This window comes from Ursus americanus, chromosome 2, assembly GCF_024610735.1.
Source record: "Ursus americanus isolate L20-20 chromosome 2, mUrsAme1.1.p, whole genome shotgun sequence".
Classification (NCBI taxonomy): domain Eukaryota; kingdom Metazoa; phylum Chordata; class Mammalia; order Carnivora; family Ursidae; genus Ursus; species Ursus americanus.
Window position 1 is genome coordinate 97,368,778 of NC_142128.1, and position 15,879 is coordinate 97,384,656.

At 44.1% G+C, this 15,879-nt stretch overlaps 1 protein-coding gene across 1 annotated transcript in view; it reads left to right on the forward strand.

Moving 5' to 3' along the window:
• The window catches only part of ADCY10 (adenylate cyclase 10), a 73,927-nt gene that overhangs the window by 8,333 nt on the left and 49,715 nt on the right, over nucleotides 1-15,879 (forward strand). The window contains exons 7-12 of the mRNA XM_045797418.2: nucleotides 1,749-1,837; nucleotides 4,286-4,477; nucleotides 6,396-6,514; nucleotides 7,550-7,626; nucleotides 9,797-9,986; nucleotides 12,883-12,938. Of these exons, the coding sequence (XP_045653374.1) occupies nucleotides 1,749-1,837; nucleotides 4,286-4,477; nucleotides 6,396-6,514; nucleotides 7,550-7,626; nucleotides 9,797-9,986; nucleotides 12,883-12,938 (723 nt within the window). The remainder of the gene's footprint in view (nucleotides 1-1,748; nucleotides 1,838-4,285; nucleotides 4,478-6,395; nucleotides 6,515-7,549; nucleotides 7,627-9,796; nucleotides 9,987-12,882; nucleotides 12,939-15,879) is intronic.

Sequence of the window (15,879 nt, forward strand, 5' to 3'; positions counted from 1 at the left end):
GGGGTTTTACTAAGTAGGCATGATTGCTTGAATCATTGGCCATGTGATTAAACTCAATCTTCAGACCCCTTGCCCTCCTCAGAGGTCAGAAGTCAGGCTCATATCACATGGCTCAAAGCCCTAACCCTCTCCTCACAGAGTTGGTGTTTTCAGCACAACTGGCCCCAACCTGAGACCCCTTTAGCATAAATTCAGCTGTGTTCCAAAGGGCCCACCATGAAGAACAAAGACAATCCCATTATTTGAGAAATTCCAAAGATTTAGAAGTTACTTCCCAGGTGCCAGGAACAAGGACCAACCAAATTCTTTATTTTACTATAGGCACACATACGTCTCCATAACAATAGCCTAGACCTTTATAACTCCTGCTCCCTTGTCTCCATAGTCCGTTCCATATCACTTCTTCTTCCTGTTTTCTAAAGATTTATTTATTTATTTGAGAGAGAGGTGGGGGAGGGGCAGGGGGAGAGATTTTTCAAGCAGACTCCCTGCTGAGCACAGAGCCCTGTGCAGGGCTCGATCTCACAACCCATGAGATCATGACCTGAGCTAAAACCAAGAGTAGGATGCTTATCCGACTGAGCCATTCAGGCGCCCCCCCCCCATATCATTTCTTCTTAATCTCCAGTACTCATACGGGATTCCAGCCAGGCTAAAATCTTCACACTGTGCTCATTCTTGACTTTCACTGACGTGGTCCCTCTGCTAGGCATACCCTCCTCAATCCTTCTAGAAAGATGCCAGAAGTCTTTCAAGATCCAGTAAAACTCTCTAGTTCTCCTGTGAACCCCTTTCTGATTAAACTACCTCATATTGACCACTTCTTGCTCTTTATAGTCTATTAGCCCATTTGAGCTTTTCTTTTTCTATTTAACTTTTCCACTCATATTATATTTGAAAGTCCAGTGAGTAAGTGCCTCCAGGAAAAAGCCCAAACTTCCTAATTACTTTTTTATTCCCACGTAGTGCCTAGCATGGTATTTTGAGTATACTAGGCTTTGAATATACTCAATAAATGGTTTAAATTGAATTTGCTTTTTAATTTATATACTTTTCAGACTACTTCATTTATATTTTTCATCCCATTTTTTTTGCACTGTTATTATTCTGTTCCATGCTGAAAACCTATTGCCACTTTTTCTCCCTTATTTTTTTTTTCTTCGAGCTCATTATTATTATATTATTCCATAGTATGGAACTGTCAACCATCATAGTGAAGGGAACCATAGAGATTATGAAACCCCACTGAGCTTTTTTTTTCCAGGTGAAGAAATGGGGGACCACCAGGGCAGTGAGATGACTTGTCCAGGGTCGTAATGAGTTGGTATCAAACCGGGGATGAGAAACCCAGAGATCAGAAGTCTCCTGAATCTTACCCATGCTGCTCTTTCACTTCTGCCGTCCCCTTCATTCTGTCTTCCTTTTCTGTTGTCATCCTCTCATCTGTCCATTCTCATCCCCTGTGGCCATAGCTTTAGCTCAAGTCTGAAAGTAAAAGTCTCCCCAAGTTCCGAAGTGTGATGACAACAGGGTTTTGAGCTCCATGCAACTGAATTCTGGGAAATCTGCAACTTCGAAGAACTTCTCATTGGACTCCCTTTGGTTCTCTTTGGCCACGAGATGTCCCAGAGTCCCCTGACTGGACTGCAGAGACCATTACCCAAGGGAACAGGGACTGGGAGACTCCTGTCTCTACCTCTGCAGAACTATGCTTCCTTTCCTGATGCTGCCCCTTCTTTTGCTCTTAGACCTCCTGAGGCTTGCGTGCATGCTGGAGTCTGACCCTGAGCTGGAGTTGTCCCTACAAAAGTATGTGATGGAAAGCATACTGAAGCAGGTATTTGCACAGTTTGATTGATTGGCTTTTATTGTCAAGGATCTTGGACATCGGGAAAGATCAAGAAAACCAGTAGCTAGTAAAATGTTTCATTGGACTAAAAAGAGATGGGGCTGACGTTAGCTATATGTAGGTGACTACAAAATTTGTTCTTCAAATCAGGATCCTTTTAAGAGTTAAAGGAGGCATTATTCATAATTACACTGGGACAACAGGCATAAAGCAGGACTGTGTGTTTTATACAACTGGGCAAACGGGACCTTTTTTCCCCAAGCAAACAAGAGCATGTGGTCCCCCTTTCTATATGCCACATAGCTGAAAGACCTCAAGTGAATTAACATTGCTACACTGTTTCTCTAAGTCACTTGTTCACCTTAGATCTTGAGTCTTGGGAGTTTACAATACAGATAACTAGAATGCCCAGAACTACCTCCATCCCCTAAAATTTTCCCTTTTTATTCTCTTGGATCTAGGCTTTCTTAAATGTATTAATTCATGTGAGTCTCAGCACTCACCATATGCCAGGCATTCTGCTCTTATGTATTTATTCTTCACAATTCTTGCTAGATAGCTTAATCCCCATATTATATGTGAGAAAACTAAGACCCAGAAGGATACCAGGAACTTTTCGGAGGTTATAAAATAAGAGATGTGGCTAGGATTTGAACCTGATTCTATCTGAATCCTACATTTTTTGCACAGGCTGTATACCTTCCTAATACATGCATGTTTTAACCCTTCATTCCATCAAAATGCAGTCGTGTCCGGGAGGAAATCTCAGGCAAGCCTAAACAGTGGGCAGCTGCCTTCCCAGTGTGAGTTGAAGTGGTATCCGAACACACCCCTCCACCTTCAGCCCCATTTAGAAGCACCACCTCCAGTATCTGCAGTCGCTTGACCCCTCAAGGTTTCTGAAGCTCCCGAAACCCCTCCCCTCCCCACCTCCAAGAGATATGACACATTATGCTTCTTTAGCTGCAACCAGCTGAGATCAAGGTCTACAGGAATGGGATACAAGATAGGCTCCATGAGTCACCAGGAAAATTGTGGGTAGGAATGATGAACAGCGGGTGGAGAGATACAGCTAAGGGGGCTGCAAGGAGGCAAAAGACAAACGTTTTACCACAGTACCAAGACTACACCTAAAGAATAGAGATCCTCAGAGATGCGGTGATTGCATTCTCCCAATCAAAACTCAGAACACACAGTCCGATGGAATATTTTTAACTCATTTCTTTGCTAGATTTAATCTTTAATATTTAATATTAATTTCTTATTTAGTGATTTATTGGAGAAATCAAAGAAAGTCATCACATCGATTAGTTAGAAATTAAGTAATTTTTTAAAAGATTTTGTTCATTTATCTGAGAGAGAGAGAGCGCACAAGCAGGGGAGAAGGGGAGAGGGAGAAGCAGACTTCCAGCTGAGCAAGGAGCCCGATGTGGAGCTCGATCCCAGGACCCTATGATCATGACCTGAGCCAAAGGCAGACGCTTACCCGACTGAGCCACCCAGGTGCCCCTATTAAATCACCTTTTATGAAAAGAATAAAATTACCTGAAACCAGGACTGTCCCAGCCAGTAAGGAAGCATGACTGCAGGATTCCCTATGCACAATTCCCTCTTTTGTCTGGAATATATGTTTTATATTGTCAGTGGAGAATCTGGTACTTTTGTGCTATTTGGAGAGAAAATACAATGATTTCCCCCATTGGTTTGCTATGCACTTAATTTAACAAAATTCAAGAATGATGATAGGCAGGCATGATTTGGGAACGTACTTCTTTCCTTTCCCTGGGCCTGTTGTGCGCGGGAGTGGAGAGAAGAGGGAAGCGGAATGAAATATACTGCCCGGGGACACAGATGCGAGTCGTAAATGGAACATTGGACTAGGAGCCTGGAGATCTGGGTTCTGTGTGACCCTGGGAAAGCTGTGTTATTGCTCCATGTCTCAGTTATCTAATCAGTAAAGTGGGGATAATAATGCTGATTTTATGTCACTTGAAGATAAAGTGGGATAAAATGTGAAAGTATTCCGGATGGTCCCGGGCTGTGAAAATATAAGGTTGGATTACATAACATGCTGTTCTTATCCCTAAATTGTAAGAGAGCCAAAAGGAACAGTACTTCTTTCTGTTATTGTGACGGCTCCTACTGGTACTAGGGGAGCCAGCAGCTGGGGCAAGGGTGTGGTGGTCACGGTGCTGGGGTTCACGAGGCAGTATGGAAGTTCACACTGGAAGAGATTCTGATAGTGCATTCCACTTCCATCTGCTCGGCTCTGGGCCGACTCTGCCAGGTGGCACCTCGCACATTCTGGTAACTTCAGCTTTCTGGAGAACCTCAAAAGCTAGTTCCCTTCCAGTGATAACGTCATGGAGGTGGGGTTGTGATGAAGAATCCACGGCCAAGGGCACATGCGAGGGAAAGCTGCTCTCTACTCCGCAGATTGATGACAAACAGCTTCGGGGTTACTTGTCCGAGCTTCGCCCAGTGACGATTGTGTTTGTGAACCTGATGTTTAAGGACCAAGACAAAGCAGAAGTCATCGGCTCGGCCATCCAGGATGCCTGTGTGCACATCAATTCCGTCCTGAGGGTCTTCCGAGGCCAAATCAATAAAGTCTTCATGTTTGACAAGGTAAATATGAACTAAGGGGTGAGAACCTATGGAGAATTTAAGGTTAGCGCTCACACCTATGGACATTGGTGAGAGGGAGAGAAGAGACACTTTTAACCTAAAAGTATCCATCTTTATTTACAATTATAGAAACAGCTTATACGGTGGCTTTGGCACTTACTATGTGACAGGCATTGTTCACAACGCTTTGCACATATTAACTCACTTCACCCTCAGGACTCCTGTAAGAAGTAGGTGCTGACACACTGAGACCCTGAGACAGGTGAGATTAAGTTTTGCTTGTGATCATCCCGTTAGTGGGTAGTGGGCTGGATTCAAACCCGGCTAGTCCGCCTTCCCAGCCTGTGCCCTTAAGCACTACGCATGACTAGCTCTCCCTGTAGGCACATCTGCAGTCCCCCATCTCCCAGAAATTTTAGGTCAGGTGTCTAGTAGCCATCACACCCCAGAAGCCAGTTTCTAATAATCCCCACCTGCCATATCTACACCCCCAGTTCCCCTTCCAGCTTCATGGGGTGGGGGGGAGGGGAGGCCAAAGTGGGGAGGGAGGCAGGGGACAGGGGAGTGGCACCTCTAGCTTCTGGGTGTTTTTAATCTGCTCTTAATCAGTTCAGGGAAGAACTGTGTGATTGACAAATTACCACAGAAGTGCTAGTGAGCACTGATGCCCCATCTCAAGTGTTTTTGCATCTTAAGAGCAGAGCACTGAATTACTGCCCCAACACTCACTCGTTCATTTATTGGGCATTCTGTAGAAGGGATTACCCTCTGGTCTTTACACAGACCTGAATCAGAGCTTCCTGTCTGCCGTCAAGACGGAGCCCGGCGCCAACTAGGATCTGACACTTTGACTCGTTATGGAGAGGGTTGAAGAAACCAAGGCATTCTCTTTTGCATTTCCTCAGGCTAAAACATACACAGACTGAAGGTGTAGCCCGCTGTCCTTTAATTATCATGCTCTTTCCCTATAGACAACAGCACCTGACTGAGGTCATTTTTCAAGTGATTGAGGCTAAGAATGCCAAGCTTCAGAGTTTAATCTCTGCTTGGAACAGTTAAGGTCATGCCAAGAAACACCGCTCTCAGTTTAAGCCTTTCTCCCTAAGAATAGTAACAATATCTGAAAGGAACATTATAGTTTACCAAGTGTCACTGTATATCAAGCTTATATTATATTTGCATATAATGTTAATATAAGTTTACAAATACAACATCAAGGTTACAAAAGTATATATATACACACTGTAAAGTATATATTCTATATACAATATGGAATATATGTAATATACTATGAGAAGTGTGTATATACTATAAAGTAGTTTACAAAGTTATATATATATGTATATATATGTGTATATATGTATAGATATATGTACATATATATATATATGTAGTTTACAAAGTTAGATAGATATCTGTACGTATACACACACACAAACGCACACATAACCCTCATGCTAGTAGCCAAAGCAACCTTGGCAGGACTCTAATATCCATTTGCAGACCGAGAAACCGAAGTTCACAGAGTGTAGTTGACTTCTCCAAGTGAGAACACAGATTTTCTGATGGCAGAGCTGGTGCTTTTCCACTGCTCTGCGCTGCTTCTCGGATTTATACTTAACACCCTGTAGCATAAGATCTTGGCTGCAGGGGAAGAGACAGGTGGGTGCACACATGGCCCAGTACAACCCATTATCTCTGGAGAAAAGCAAGCCCTCCTCAGGCTCGAGCCCTCCTGCTGCCGATGCTCTAGCAGTTAGGTGAAGTTTACTAAGCATGAAATAGGTAGGAGAGAAACCATGATGGAATGTGATCCAGACAGGGAAAGTTGGTGCCCACCTTCCACTGGGCCTTCTGGCTGGTCCGCTCTAAAGGTCGCCATGCACCAGCTGTGTTTTGCTGACTCTCTCCCTCACAGGGCTGCTCCTTTCTCTGTGTCTTTGGTTTCCCTGGGGAAAAGGCTCCTGATGAGGTCAGTCATGCCTTGGAGAGTGCTGTGGATATATTTGACTTCTGCTCTCAGGTTCACAAAATCCAGTGAGTGTTGACCCTGATCCCACGTGGTGGTCCCTGAGCTTTTTGTAGTATCTGGGGAGAGAAGACAAGGGTCAGGGAATAGGAAGTAAGGAGAGGGCTGTCCTTGACAGAATGCCCTTCTGTTTGTATTCGTTATTCAGGGCCAACCCAGCCCAGGTGCAGTGATAGAGGGATGGTAAAGGCCAAGTGCAGAAAGGATACCCTTACAAAGTCAAAATGTAGCAGGTTTGCAAGAAAACCTGATTGGGTGGTCTCTCGATGCTCCGGCTTACTTCCTGGTAGAGGTTGAACTACCAACACCATGCTGGAGGCTGGCGTTGATTTTTAATAGTTAGGAGATACAATGAGTCCTTGGGCTAGAAGTTTGTCTATTGATTTGGCCTCAAGATAATCTACTCACAGTAAGACTCTTAAGAAAGTAAGGTTTACTGTCCCCAGCCCTGGCTGCCTAAGAGCCCCGGCCCTCAGGTTCATCTAACCTGAGCGCCCCAATGACCCAACTTGTAGCTCTACTTAGGTACAAACGAGTATCACCCCCTTGCTCTAAATATTTCCACCATGTCAGCCCTTAGTCGTCTATATATTCAGCCATGATCATGTATGAACAAAGTTAGCTTTTGATGCCACATCCTACAGCTGAGTTACTTCCCTTCAAAATAATGACTTTATTCTTCCTAGCAATAACAAAGATAGTGAAATTGTTCGCAGCCACTCTCTATTGAAAGTCCGCTTGGGGGTGATGAGAGGTTATTTTCTAGAAAAGTGGCTCAGATGAATACTTAAAAATAGCAGAAAAGTGAGCTGATTTATCACTTCTAAGAACTTAGTTCTGTGTCCCAAACTGTCCCTCTTTCACAGCTCTAGGGCCCTGTACGGTGGCCCTAAACTCCCCACTGTGGAAGAGAGTTACTTGTTGAAATCCTTTCCCTCCCTCCCTGCCCCATTCATCATCATGTCCCCACCCTCCCCACTGTCAGTCTGCTCATTACCTTTCCCTTTTGCCTTACAACTCTCTCGCTTTCTTCCGGGCACCAGTACTGTCTCCATCGGCGTGGCCAGCGGGATTGTCTTCTGTGGAATCGTCGGGCACTCCGTGAGACATGAGTACACAGGTGTGCTGAGCCAGGTCATCTCGCCGCGACTTGCCCCCCAGCTTTGTGGGAGGAGGGGCAACACTGAGTGACACCCGGGCCCTGCCCTCTAAAGCCTATAGCCTTCCAAGAGAAACCGAGCCTTGTAGCTTCGCCCATTGGCAGCTCAATGCTTGCAAAGTGCACGTTTCTGGGACTCTGCGCGAGTATCAACTACGTAGTCATTCGAGGGGAGCAATGGAGGCTCTAAGCTCATGGGATGAGGGGGCCTTTATAATAATTGCTTGCTAACCGTAGACAGGCCTCTTAATTCCCATTAAAAAATCCTAAAGAAAATTAACAATATTGGTATTCCTGATAAATAATACTAACCTCAAAAGAAAATAGAAAGTAAATATTATCTCAAGATTTCGCTGCTTTTACTTCCCTCCTCAACGCTGTTATGGTTTAAGATATTCAGAAACAATACATCTAGAATACTGAAATAGTTATGTCTGAAATGATTGGGTGTCTGAGATTTTCTTCAGAATAATACAGAATGGAGAGTAGATGGGAGTGAGAATGGGGCTGGATGGGCCGTGGGTTTGTGGCTTTTGGGACTGGGTGACAGGTATATGGAGATTCATGATACTATGCTTTATTGCATGGTCAAATTTTTCCACATTAAGCAGCTTTTAAAATGAATATCTTGATCAAAAGAAGGTGTTAGTTGAAAAAAAAAATCTTGATAGAACTATTTAAGTTTGTGTTAAAGTATAATATTTAAAACCTAGCTAGTAGTAATATTAATTGAGGGCTTACTAGCATCCAGGCACTGTTGAAAGTGATATGCATGAATTGACTCATTAATCTTATTCTTTTTTTAAAAAGACTTTTATTGATTTGACAAAGAGAGAGAGAGCACAAGCAGGGGGAGCGGGAGAGGGAGAAGTAGGCTCCCCACTGAGCAGGGAGCCCAACGTGGGACATGGGACTTGATCCCAGGACCCTGAGATCATGACCTGACCCAAAGGCAGACGCTTAACGACTGAGCCCCCCAGACACCCTGTCTCATTAGTCTTTATAAACTGTCCCTGAGAGGGATACTGTTATCATCCCCATTTACAGATCAGGAAACGGAAGCATGGGAGAGTCTGCCCAAGTAATTTGGTAACATCGTTAGAGGGAGCTGGGGATAGAACCTGCTCGGCTTCCTTCAGACGCTGTGCACACGTATTACCCTTTAAAACACCCCCTGAGTCTGTCTTATACACACACCCCTTCCAGCCGTATTTACTCACCCTTAAGAAATTGCCAAGGAGGCGCCTGGGTGGCTCAGTCGGTTAAGCGTCTGCCTTTGGGTCAGGTCATGATCTCAGGGTCCTGGGATCGAGTCCTATGTTGGGCTCCCTGCTCAGTGGGGAGTCTGCTTCTCCTTCTTTCTATGCCCCTCCCTCTGCTCATGCTCTCTCTCTCTCTCTCTCAAATGAATAAGTAAAATCTTTTAAAAAGAAGAAAAGAAAAGGAAAGAAAAACTGCCAAATGAAAGTGATTCAAAAATGAAATGAAAAGTTGCAATTTTGGGGGCGCCTGGGTGGCTCAGTCGTTAAGCGTCTGCCTTCGGCTCAGGGCGTGATCCTGGCGTTCTGGGATCGAGCCCCATGTCAGGCTCTTCTGCTGGGAGCCTGCTTCTTCCTCTCCCACTCCCCCTGCTTGTGTTCCCTCTCTCGCTGGCTGTCTCTCTCTCTGTCAAATAAATAAATAAAAATCTTAAAAAAAAAAAAAAAAGAAAAGAAAAGTTGCAATTTTGTGCCTCATTTGGAGGTCAGTGTCCCCCACCCCAGCTTGTGCTTGTCTGTCTTGTAGCAGAAGACCAGCTAAGACCTCATCTGAGCGCCCTTGGGCCCATGGCCACCACCCGCACAGAGCCCTCTCCATATACGAGACCCTTTCATCTCCCAGCACAGCACCCCCCGAGGCCTCCCAGGAGAGGTAGAAACTGTGCTAAGAGCTAATCAGGTTAACTCCCTGGATAGTTTTAAATAACCATTGGCAGCATAAGGGTAGTCCAAGGCCAGACTTCTGTGTCATTCATGAGAGGTAAAAGGAGTAACGAGTGAAAATGCCCCTTGGGTCAGTATGTTTCGGATTACATTCTGCTAGCTCAATGGCTGTATTCTCCCTGTCTTTGCCTTTCTCCTTTCTGTTTTAGTAATTGGTCAAAAAGTCAACATAGCTGCTAGGATGATGATGTACTACCCAGGGATCGTGACGTGTGACTCTGTCACCTACAATGGCAGCAACCTACCGGCCTACTTTTTCAAAGAGCTTCCAAAGAAGGTCATGAAGGGTGTTGCAGATTCTGGACCAGTCTATCAGTGTTTGGGACTTAATGAGAAAGTGTGAGTGTGGGGCATTGGTTGGTTTTGTGGTATTTTTTAGTAAAGAAGTGGGAAAATTATGATAGCAAAAACCATTGGTCACCCATGTCAGATCTGAATCCAACTTACGAAATTAAAATCTATTCCTTCCCCAGAACAAGGCCCAGATTTCAAAATCCTTCATCTTTCTCTATCCTACTGATATTATAGATGGTGCAGGAGCCCATTTTACCCTCACTACTGATAATCTGAGGGTGACTCTTCACAGGTGGTGCAAAGAGAACAGAGAGTCCCCTCATTTGAGTATCTGTTTGGACCCAGGTGGACACAGTGACCAACCATGAGTATTTCCTGATCATACCAACTGTGCAACTGTGTGCCAGGCAACAATAGGGCTAAAAGAAGATAAGACGTTGTTCCTCCTGTAGGTCTGTAGTGAAATGTATTCCTCCAAAGCCCAGCTTCAATGTATGGGTATCACCTTGGAACTAAAAATCCTTCAGTGGCTTCCAGTCATCCTCACGATCATGGTCAAATTCCTTGAAATAACAGACAAGGTAACCACCTCCCTTTCCAACTTTGTCTCCTCCTGTGACCCCTCCTCTGGGCTGTCTAAACAGACTGTCCTCTCCATCACCCACCCTATCCCCAGTCTACTGGGAAAATCACAGTCCACTTTTGAAATCTAGCTCAAGGACCTATTCCTCCATGAGGCCGGTTCTGGAACAGCCCAGTCCAGCTCAGAGAGCTTAGCTTTTTTTTTTTTTTTTTTTTTAAGATTTTATTTATTTATGTGACAGAGAGACAGCCAGCGAGAGAGGGAACACAAGCAGGGGGAGTGGGAGAGGAAGAAGCAGGCTCCCAGCAGAGGAGCCCGATGTGGGACTCGATCCCAGAACGCTGGGATCACGCCCTGAGCCGAAGGCAGACGCTTAACGACTGTGCTACCCAGGCACCCCAGAGCTTAGCTTTTTCCTCCTCTGTGTACCTCTCTAGCACATACCCATCACAAAGACTGACCTGATGGGCTTTTCCCTTACTACCTTGCGAGCTCTTTGAGGAGAGTGGCTATTTCTTGTTCATTTTTATATTCCCAGTGCTTGGCACATAGTGGGCACTCAATAAGATGAATCCAGGAGTGAGTAAATGGAAAGTGGAAAGGTATTATTGTTGATATCAGCAAGCTAGAATCTAGGTCTTAAAGGGTCAGAGAAGAGACTCAGGGCTGCAGCTGGTTCAAGGAGTCTTTATCATCCATCTTTGTATCCCCCGCGTGCCGCACTGTGCTTGGCATGCGTAGACCATCAATAAAATGCTGTCTGACTAAATGAGTGAATAATACTAAATTTTTTTTTGTGGGCCCTTTTTCAGTGCTAGGCACTCACTGTACCTCAAAATATGTAATTTACTCTAGTATCGACCATATCGGGTAGAATCTATTATTATCTCCAGTTTATAAATTTAAAAGCTGGGATTCAGAGACGTTAAATGACTTGTCGGTGGTCATAAATCTAGTAAGCAATTAAGCCAAGTTTCAAAATGCCACAATAATGCTGCATTACAGGCAGCCACAAAACCTTAGTGGCTTAGTATAAACCACAAGAAACATTTGTTTATCCCACGAATATGTGGGATTCAATTGATCTTGGCTGCATTTGGCTGATCTTCACTAGGCTTATTCACATGCCTGGGGCTCAATAGGTTGTTGGCCGATCCAGGACCATGTCAGGTGGGATAACTGGGAAGTCTGGCTGACATAACGGGGACAGTTTGGCTCTGTGGGTCTCATCCTCCATCAGACTGGCCTGGGCATGTTGTCATGGCAATATCAGAAGAGCAAGAGAGAGCCATCCCAATGTCCAAGCATTTTTCAAGACTCGCTGTCATGTTTGGTAATATCCCGTTGGCAAAGCAGTCACAAGGCTGAGCCCAGACAAGGAGACCACTGCAGAGTGACATAGCACAGGCCATAGATAAGGTAGGGGTGAGGAAGGGGGGCCATTCATGCAGTCAGTCTACCACAGAAACCCAGGACTACCCGATCCCAAAGGCTGGCCTCCTCATAGTTTTTCTATACCATTTTTGCAAATATGAGAGTGTAGAAACACAAATATGAACAGGGCCTGGTCCTTGCCCCGAAAATTCACAATTTCATAGGGAAGACCAACCTATACAATATACAAAATTAGCTGTATGTTACATGGGAGAGCTGATATGTCCTGTAACAGAGACATAACAAAACAGTATGTTAGTGCAGGCAAGGGAATGATCCATTTGACTAAAAAGGCTCTGTCAAGAAATATTATGCAGTAGACAAGCGTACATACCCTGGCCTGGTTATAGATACTGATTCTGTGGGTATCCTCTGTCTCTGTCCCCACTACCCATGGGATCTTGGGCAGGTTAAACTCTCTGCACCTCAGTTTTGTCATTTGTAAAATGGACATAATAGTACTTTCTTAATAAGGTTTTTCTCGAGAGTAAAGGCTGACACGTGTAGAGCACATGAAACTGTGCCAGGCACATAATGCTGGCAAAGGTGGGCCATTGTCGTTTGAGCGCTTGGTGGAACCTTTCTAGGATGGGACACAATCTACCACATCCAAGTCTACGGGTCCCATCATGGTGTCTGGTTTCCCTAGAAAGGGATTCAGTTCCACCAGTGGAGACTCAACAAGCATTTACTGAACACTGTACCAGGCTCTATGGGAAAGGCTCTTCATAAGTTGTTTGGACTCTCTATTTCCAGGTAAGAACTTCTCTTTTCTCCTCCCCCTGGTATCTGCAACCCTCGAGTCAGGAGGTGGATTCGTGTTAGAGATCGAAAAGGAGACTTTCTGGGAACTAAGAATGAAACACTCTTGCTCTCGATATTTCCCTCTTCTGACTCTAACGTCTTTTCTTTTCTTCTCTTCAGCATGTTTGGTATGGCATACCTCATCTGCAACAGAAATGAGGGCTACCCTTTGCTGGGTAGGTAGTGGGCCTTGATTTTTAAACTTCGTTGTTGAACTATAACAAGACATACAGAAAAGTACACCAATGTTACATCTGCCTCCTACGGAAGTATCGCAAAGTGAGCATACAGCCACCATCCAGGCCAGCAAAGAGCAAAAGGGCAGTCCTCCAGCACCGCACACACTTTATCCCTCACCCTTTCCCCAAGACGTCTAACACCTTAGATGACTCAGGCCTGTTTGTGACCTTCCTATAGGTGAAGTCGTACAATGTGTAATTACATGTGCCTTCTTTTAATCAGCCTTACGTTACGGAATTCCTCCGTGGTGCTAGGTGTAGCGGTAATTCATTCATTTTTATCGCCATGCAATATTCCCTTTTGTAAATGTACAACACTTTATTCATTCTCTCATTGTACAACATAGAAGTTGTTTCCAGTTCTTGGTTTTTATGAATAATACTGCCATAAAGATGCTTGTACGTGTCTCTTTGTGAACACATGGACGTGTTTCTGTTGAGCATACACATAGGAGTGAAACTGTCAGGACAAAGCGCACAGCTTTGGTAGGCGAGGCCAAATAATTGTCAAAAATGGTTGTATTTATTTATATTCTGACTAACAGGTTATGAGAGTTCCCGTCACTCTTCCTCCTCACCAATAACTTAGTTTTTAACAATCTCTATAATTTTAATAAGTCTGTCGGGTGCAGAGTGGTATCACATTGTGATTTCCATTTGTATTCTCCTGATACGGTTGAGCTCCTTTTTCATATATTTATTGGCTCTTTGGACATCATCTTTTACAAAGTGTCTACACAAATCTTTTGCCTATTTTTCAGTTGAGTTGTATGTTTATTATAGATCTGTTGGAGTTTTTTATGTATCCTAAAAATGGGTACAGTCTCTTGTTTTTCCTGTACATAACTTTTCCCATTCTGTGCTTGCTTTTTTACTCTGGTTTTGGGGGGGGTGTTTGATTTTATTTATTTATTTGTCAGTGAGAGAGAGAGAGCACAAGCAGGGAGAGCTGCAGAGAGAGAGGGAGAAGCAGGCTCCCCACTGAGCAGGGAGGCTGATGCAGGGCTCCATCCCAGGACCCTGGGATCATGACCTGAGCTGAAGGCAGATGCTTAACCGACTGAACCACCCAGGCGCCCCAATCTTTTTACTCTGTTAATGATGTATTTAATGAACAGAATATTTTATTCTAATGTAATCCAGTTTATCAGTCTTTGACAGCTAGTGCTTTTGTCTACCATTTAGAAATTTTTCTTCACCCAAAAGTTATGAAACAGTTTTTTTAGATTCTCTTCCAGAAATTTTGTTTGACCTTTTACATTCAGATCTGTGATCTAAATCTTGCAGTGGCAGTGATGTTTTTGTGATTCGTGGTGACAGGGACCCTATCATAAGAAAGTTAACTCGAGACTAGACTAGGCAGGGAAGTGGACAGAAAACGAGGGTGAAGAAACCCTCATGAAGATAAGCCCGTGGATTCTGAAGGCAGCCATTTCTAAGAACACTTGAACTTTCCTTCTGTTAGACTTGAACATCCCTAAAAGCCTCATCATAAGTTAAATCCTGGTCCTGACTGTGTTAGGACAATTAGGAGGAGGCTCTGTCCCAAACTTTGGGGCAATGTCAGGACAGAACCCTGATTTCAGCGGAGCCTAAAAGAAGGCAGAGGGTCAGCAGCCATGCCCGCTTTCACTGCAGGCAGGTGTTTTTCAGAGTCTAATCACTTCTTGTAAATCCAGACCCCAGACTCCTGAAGGCTGGAAAGGAGAAGGAATGCTCACTCCCCCCCTCCTCTGAAGCCTTACTTCCGATCCTAGGATATGCTTGTTGTGATAGTGATTGACAGCAAGCAGAATCCTAACCTGTTCTACAAGACAAGGACTCAATATGGCAGTCATATTAGAACACAATGGTACCTGCATCCATTCCAGTCGCCTTTTTCCCTGATTCCATCAGTGTGAGGTAAAGACCAAACCCGTATATCTTTTCCTTAAAGCCCTAGCCAAAAAAAAGACTGTCAGAAGTTAGGACTATAGGAAGTGGTCTTCTTTTATAAAAGCTCCTATGAATGAAATTGTGTGCTAACCAACCACATAGCTGTCAATGAAACTAAAATCAAAAAGTGTTTTTTTAAGATCAAAAACACATGCAACAGTCCCAGATCCCAGATACAAGGTGCATGAACTTCAAGTCATGGCGACTAGACTTTTAGAATCCACCTGAAAGACAATCCATAAGGTCTTACCTGTATGGGTTCCATGTGACTAGGACACAGAGAGCTAGAAGACGCTGCTCTGTGGCCTCCTGGGCTCTGTCTTCTGAGTTACCTACGTGAGCCTTGGGCCAAAGAAGAGCATGACACATCTCATGATATCGAAGTTCAAATGCATTTTCAGAAAGGGAACGTTTCATCCAAAAGAAGCCACATAGTCTGCAGGCTAGTTCTCACTAAATCGTGCCCAGAAATTTCCATCACCAAGTGAACACTTAGCTTCTTTGTATAAAGCATCTAAGCTTAGAGCAATGGTCCTGGTTTTCAATAGACGTTAGATCACACCTGGATATGTGTTTACTCTATGAATGAACATCTCACATGGGCCTTCAGCAGTGACCAATCCCGCAAAGGAGGAAGAACCAGCCCTGAAAGGGTCTCCAGCTCTTTCCACAGAAATTGCTCACTCCTTTGCAATGACAGCTCTGCCAGTTCCTTCTTGTCCACCTAGGTTTCAACGATTATGGGCTGACTTTCAGATTTCCGTCAGGGCATCCTGTTACCTGTATTTAAAAACACACCAGAAAAATAACAGCATCAGGGTTGTAACCACGGTGATGTTTATTTTCTTCTAAGTTTTCCATATTTTTCACAGTGAGCATCTGTTCGTTTTATAATCGGAAAAGACTATCATTTATTTTTACTAAGACTGTAAGTTGATCCTAT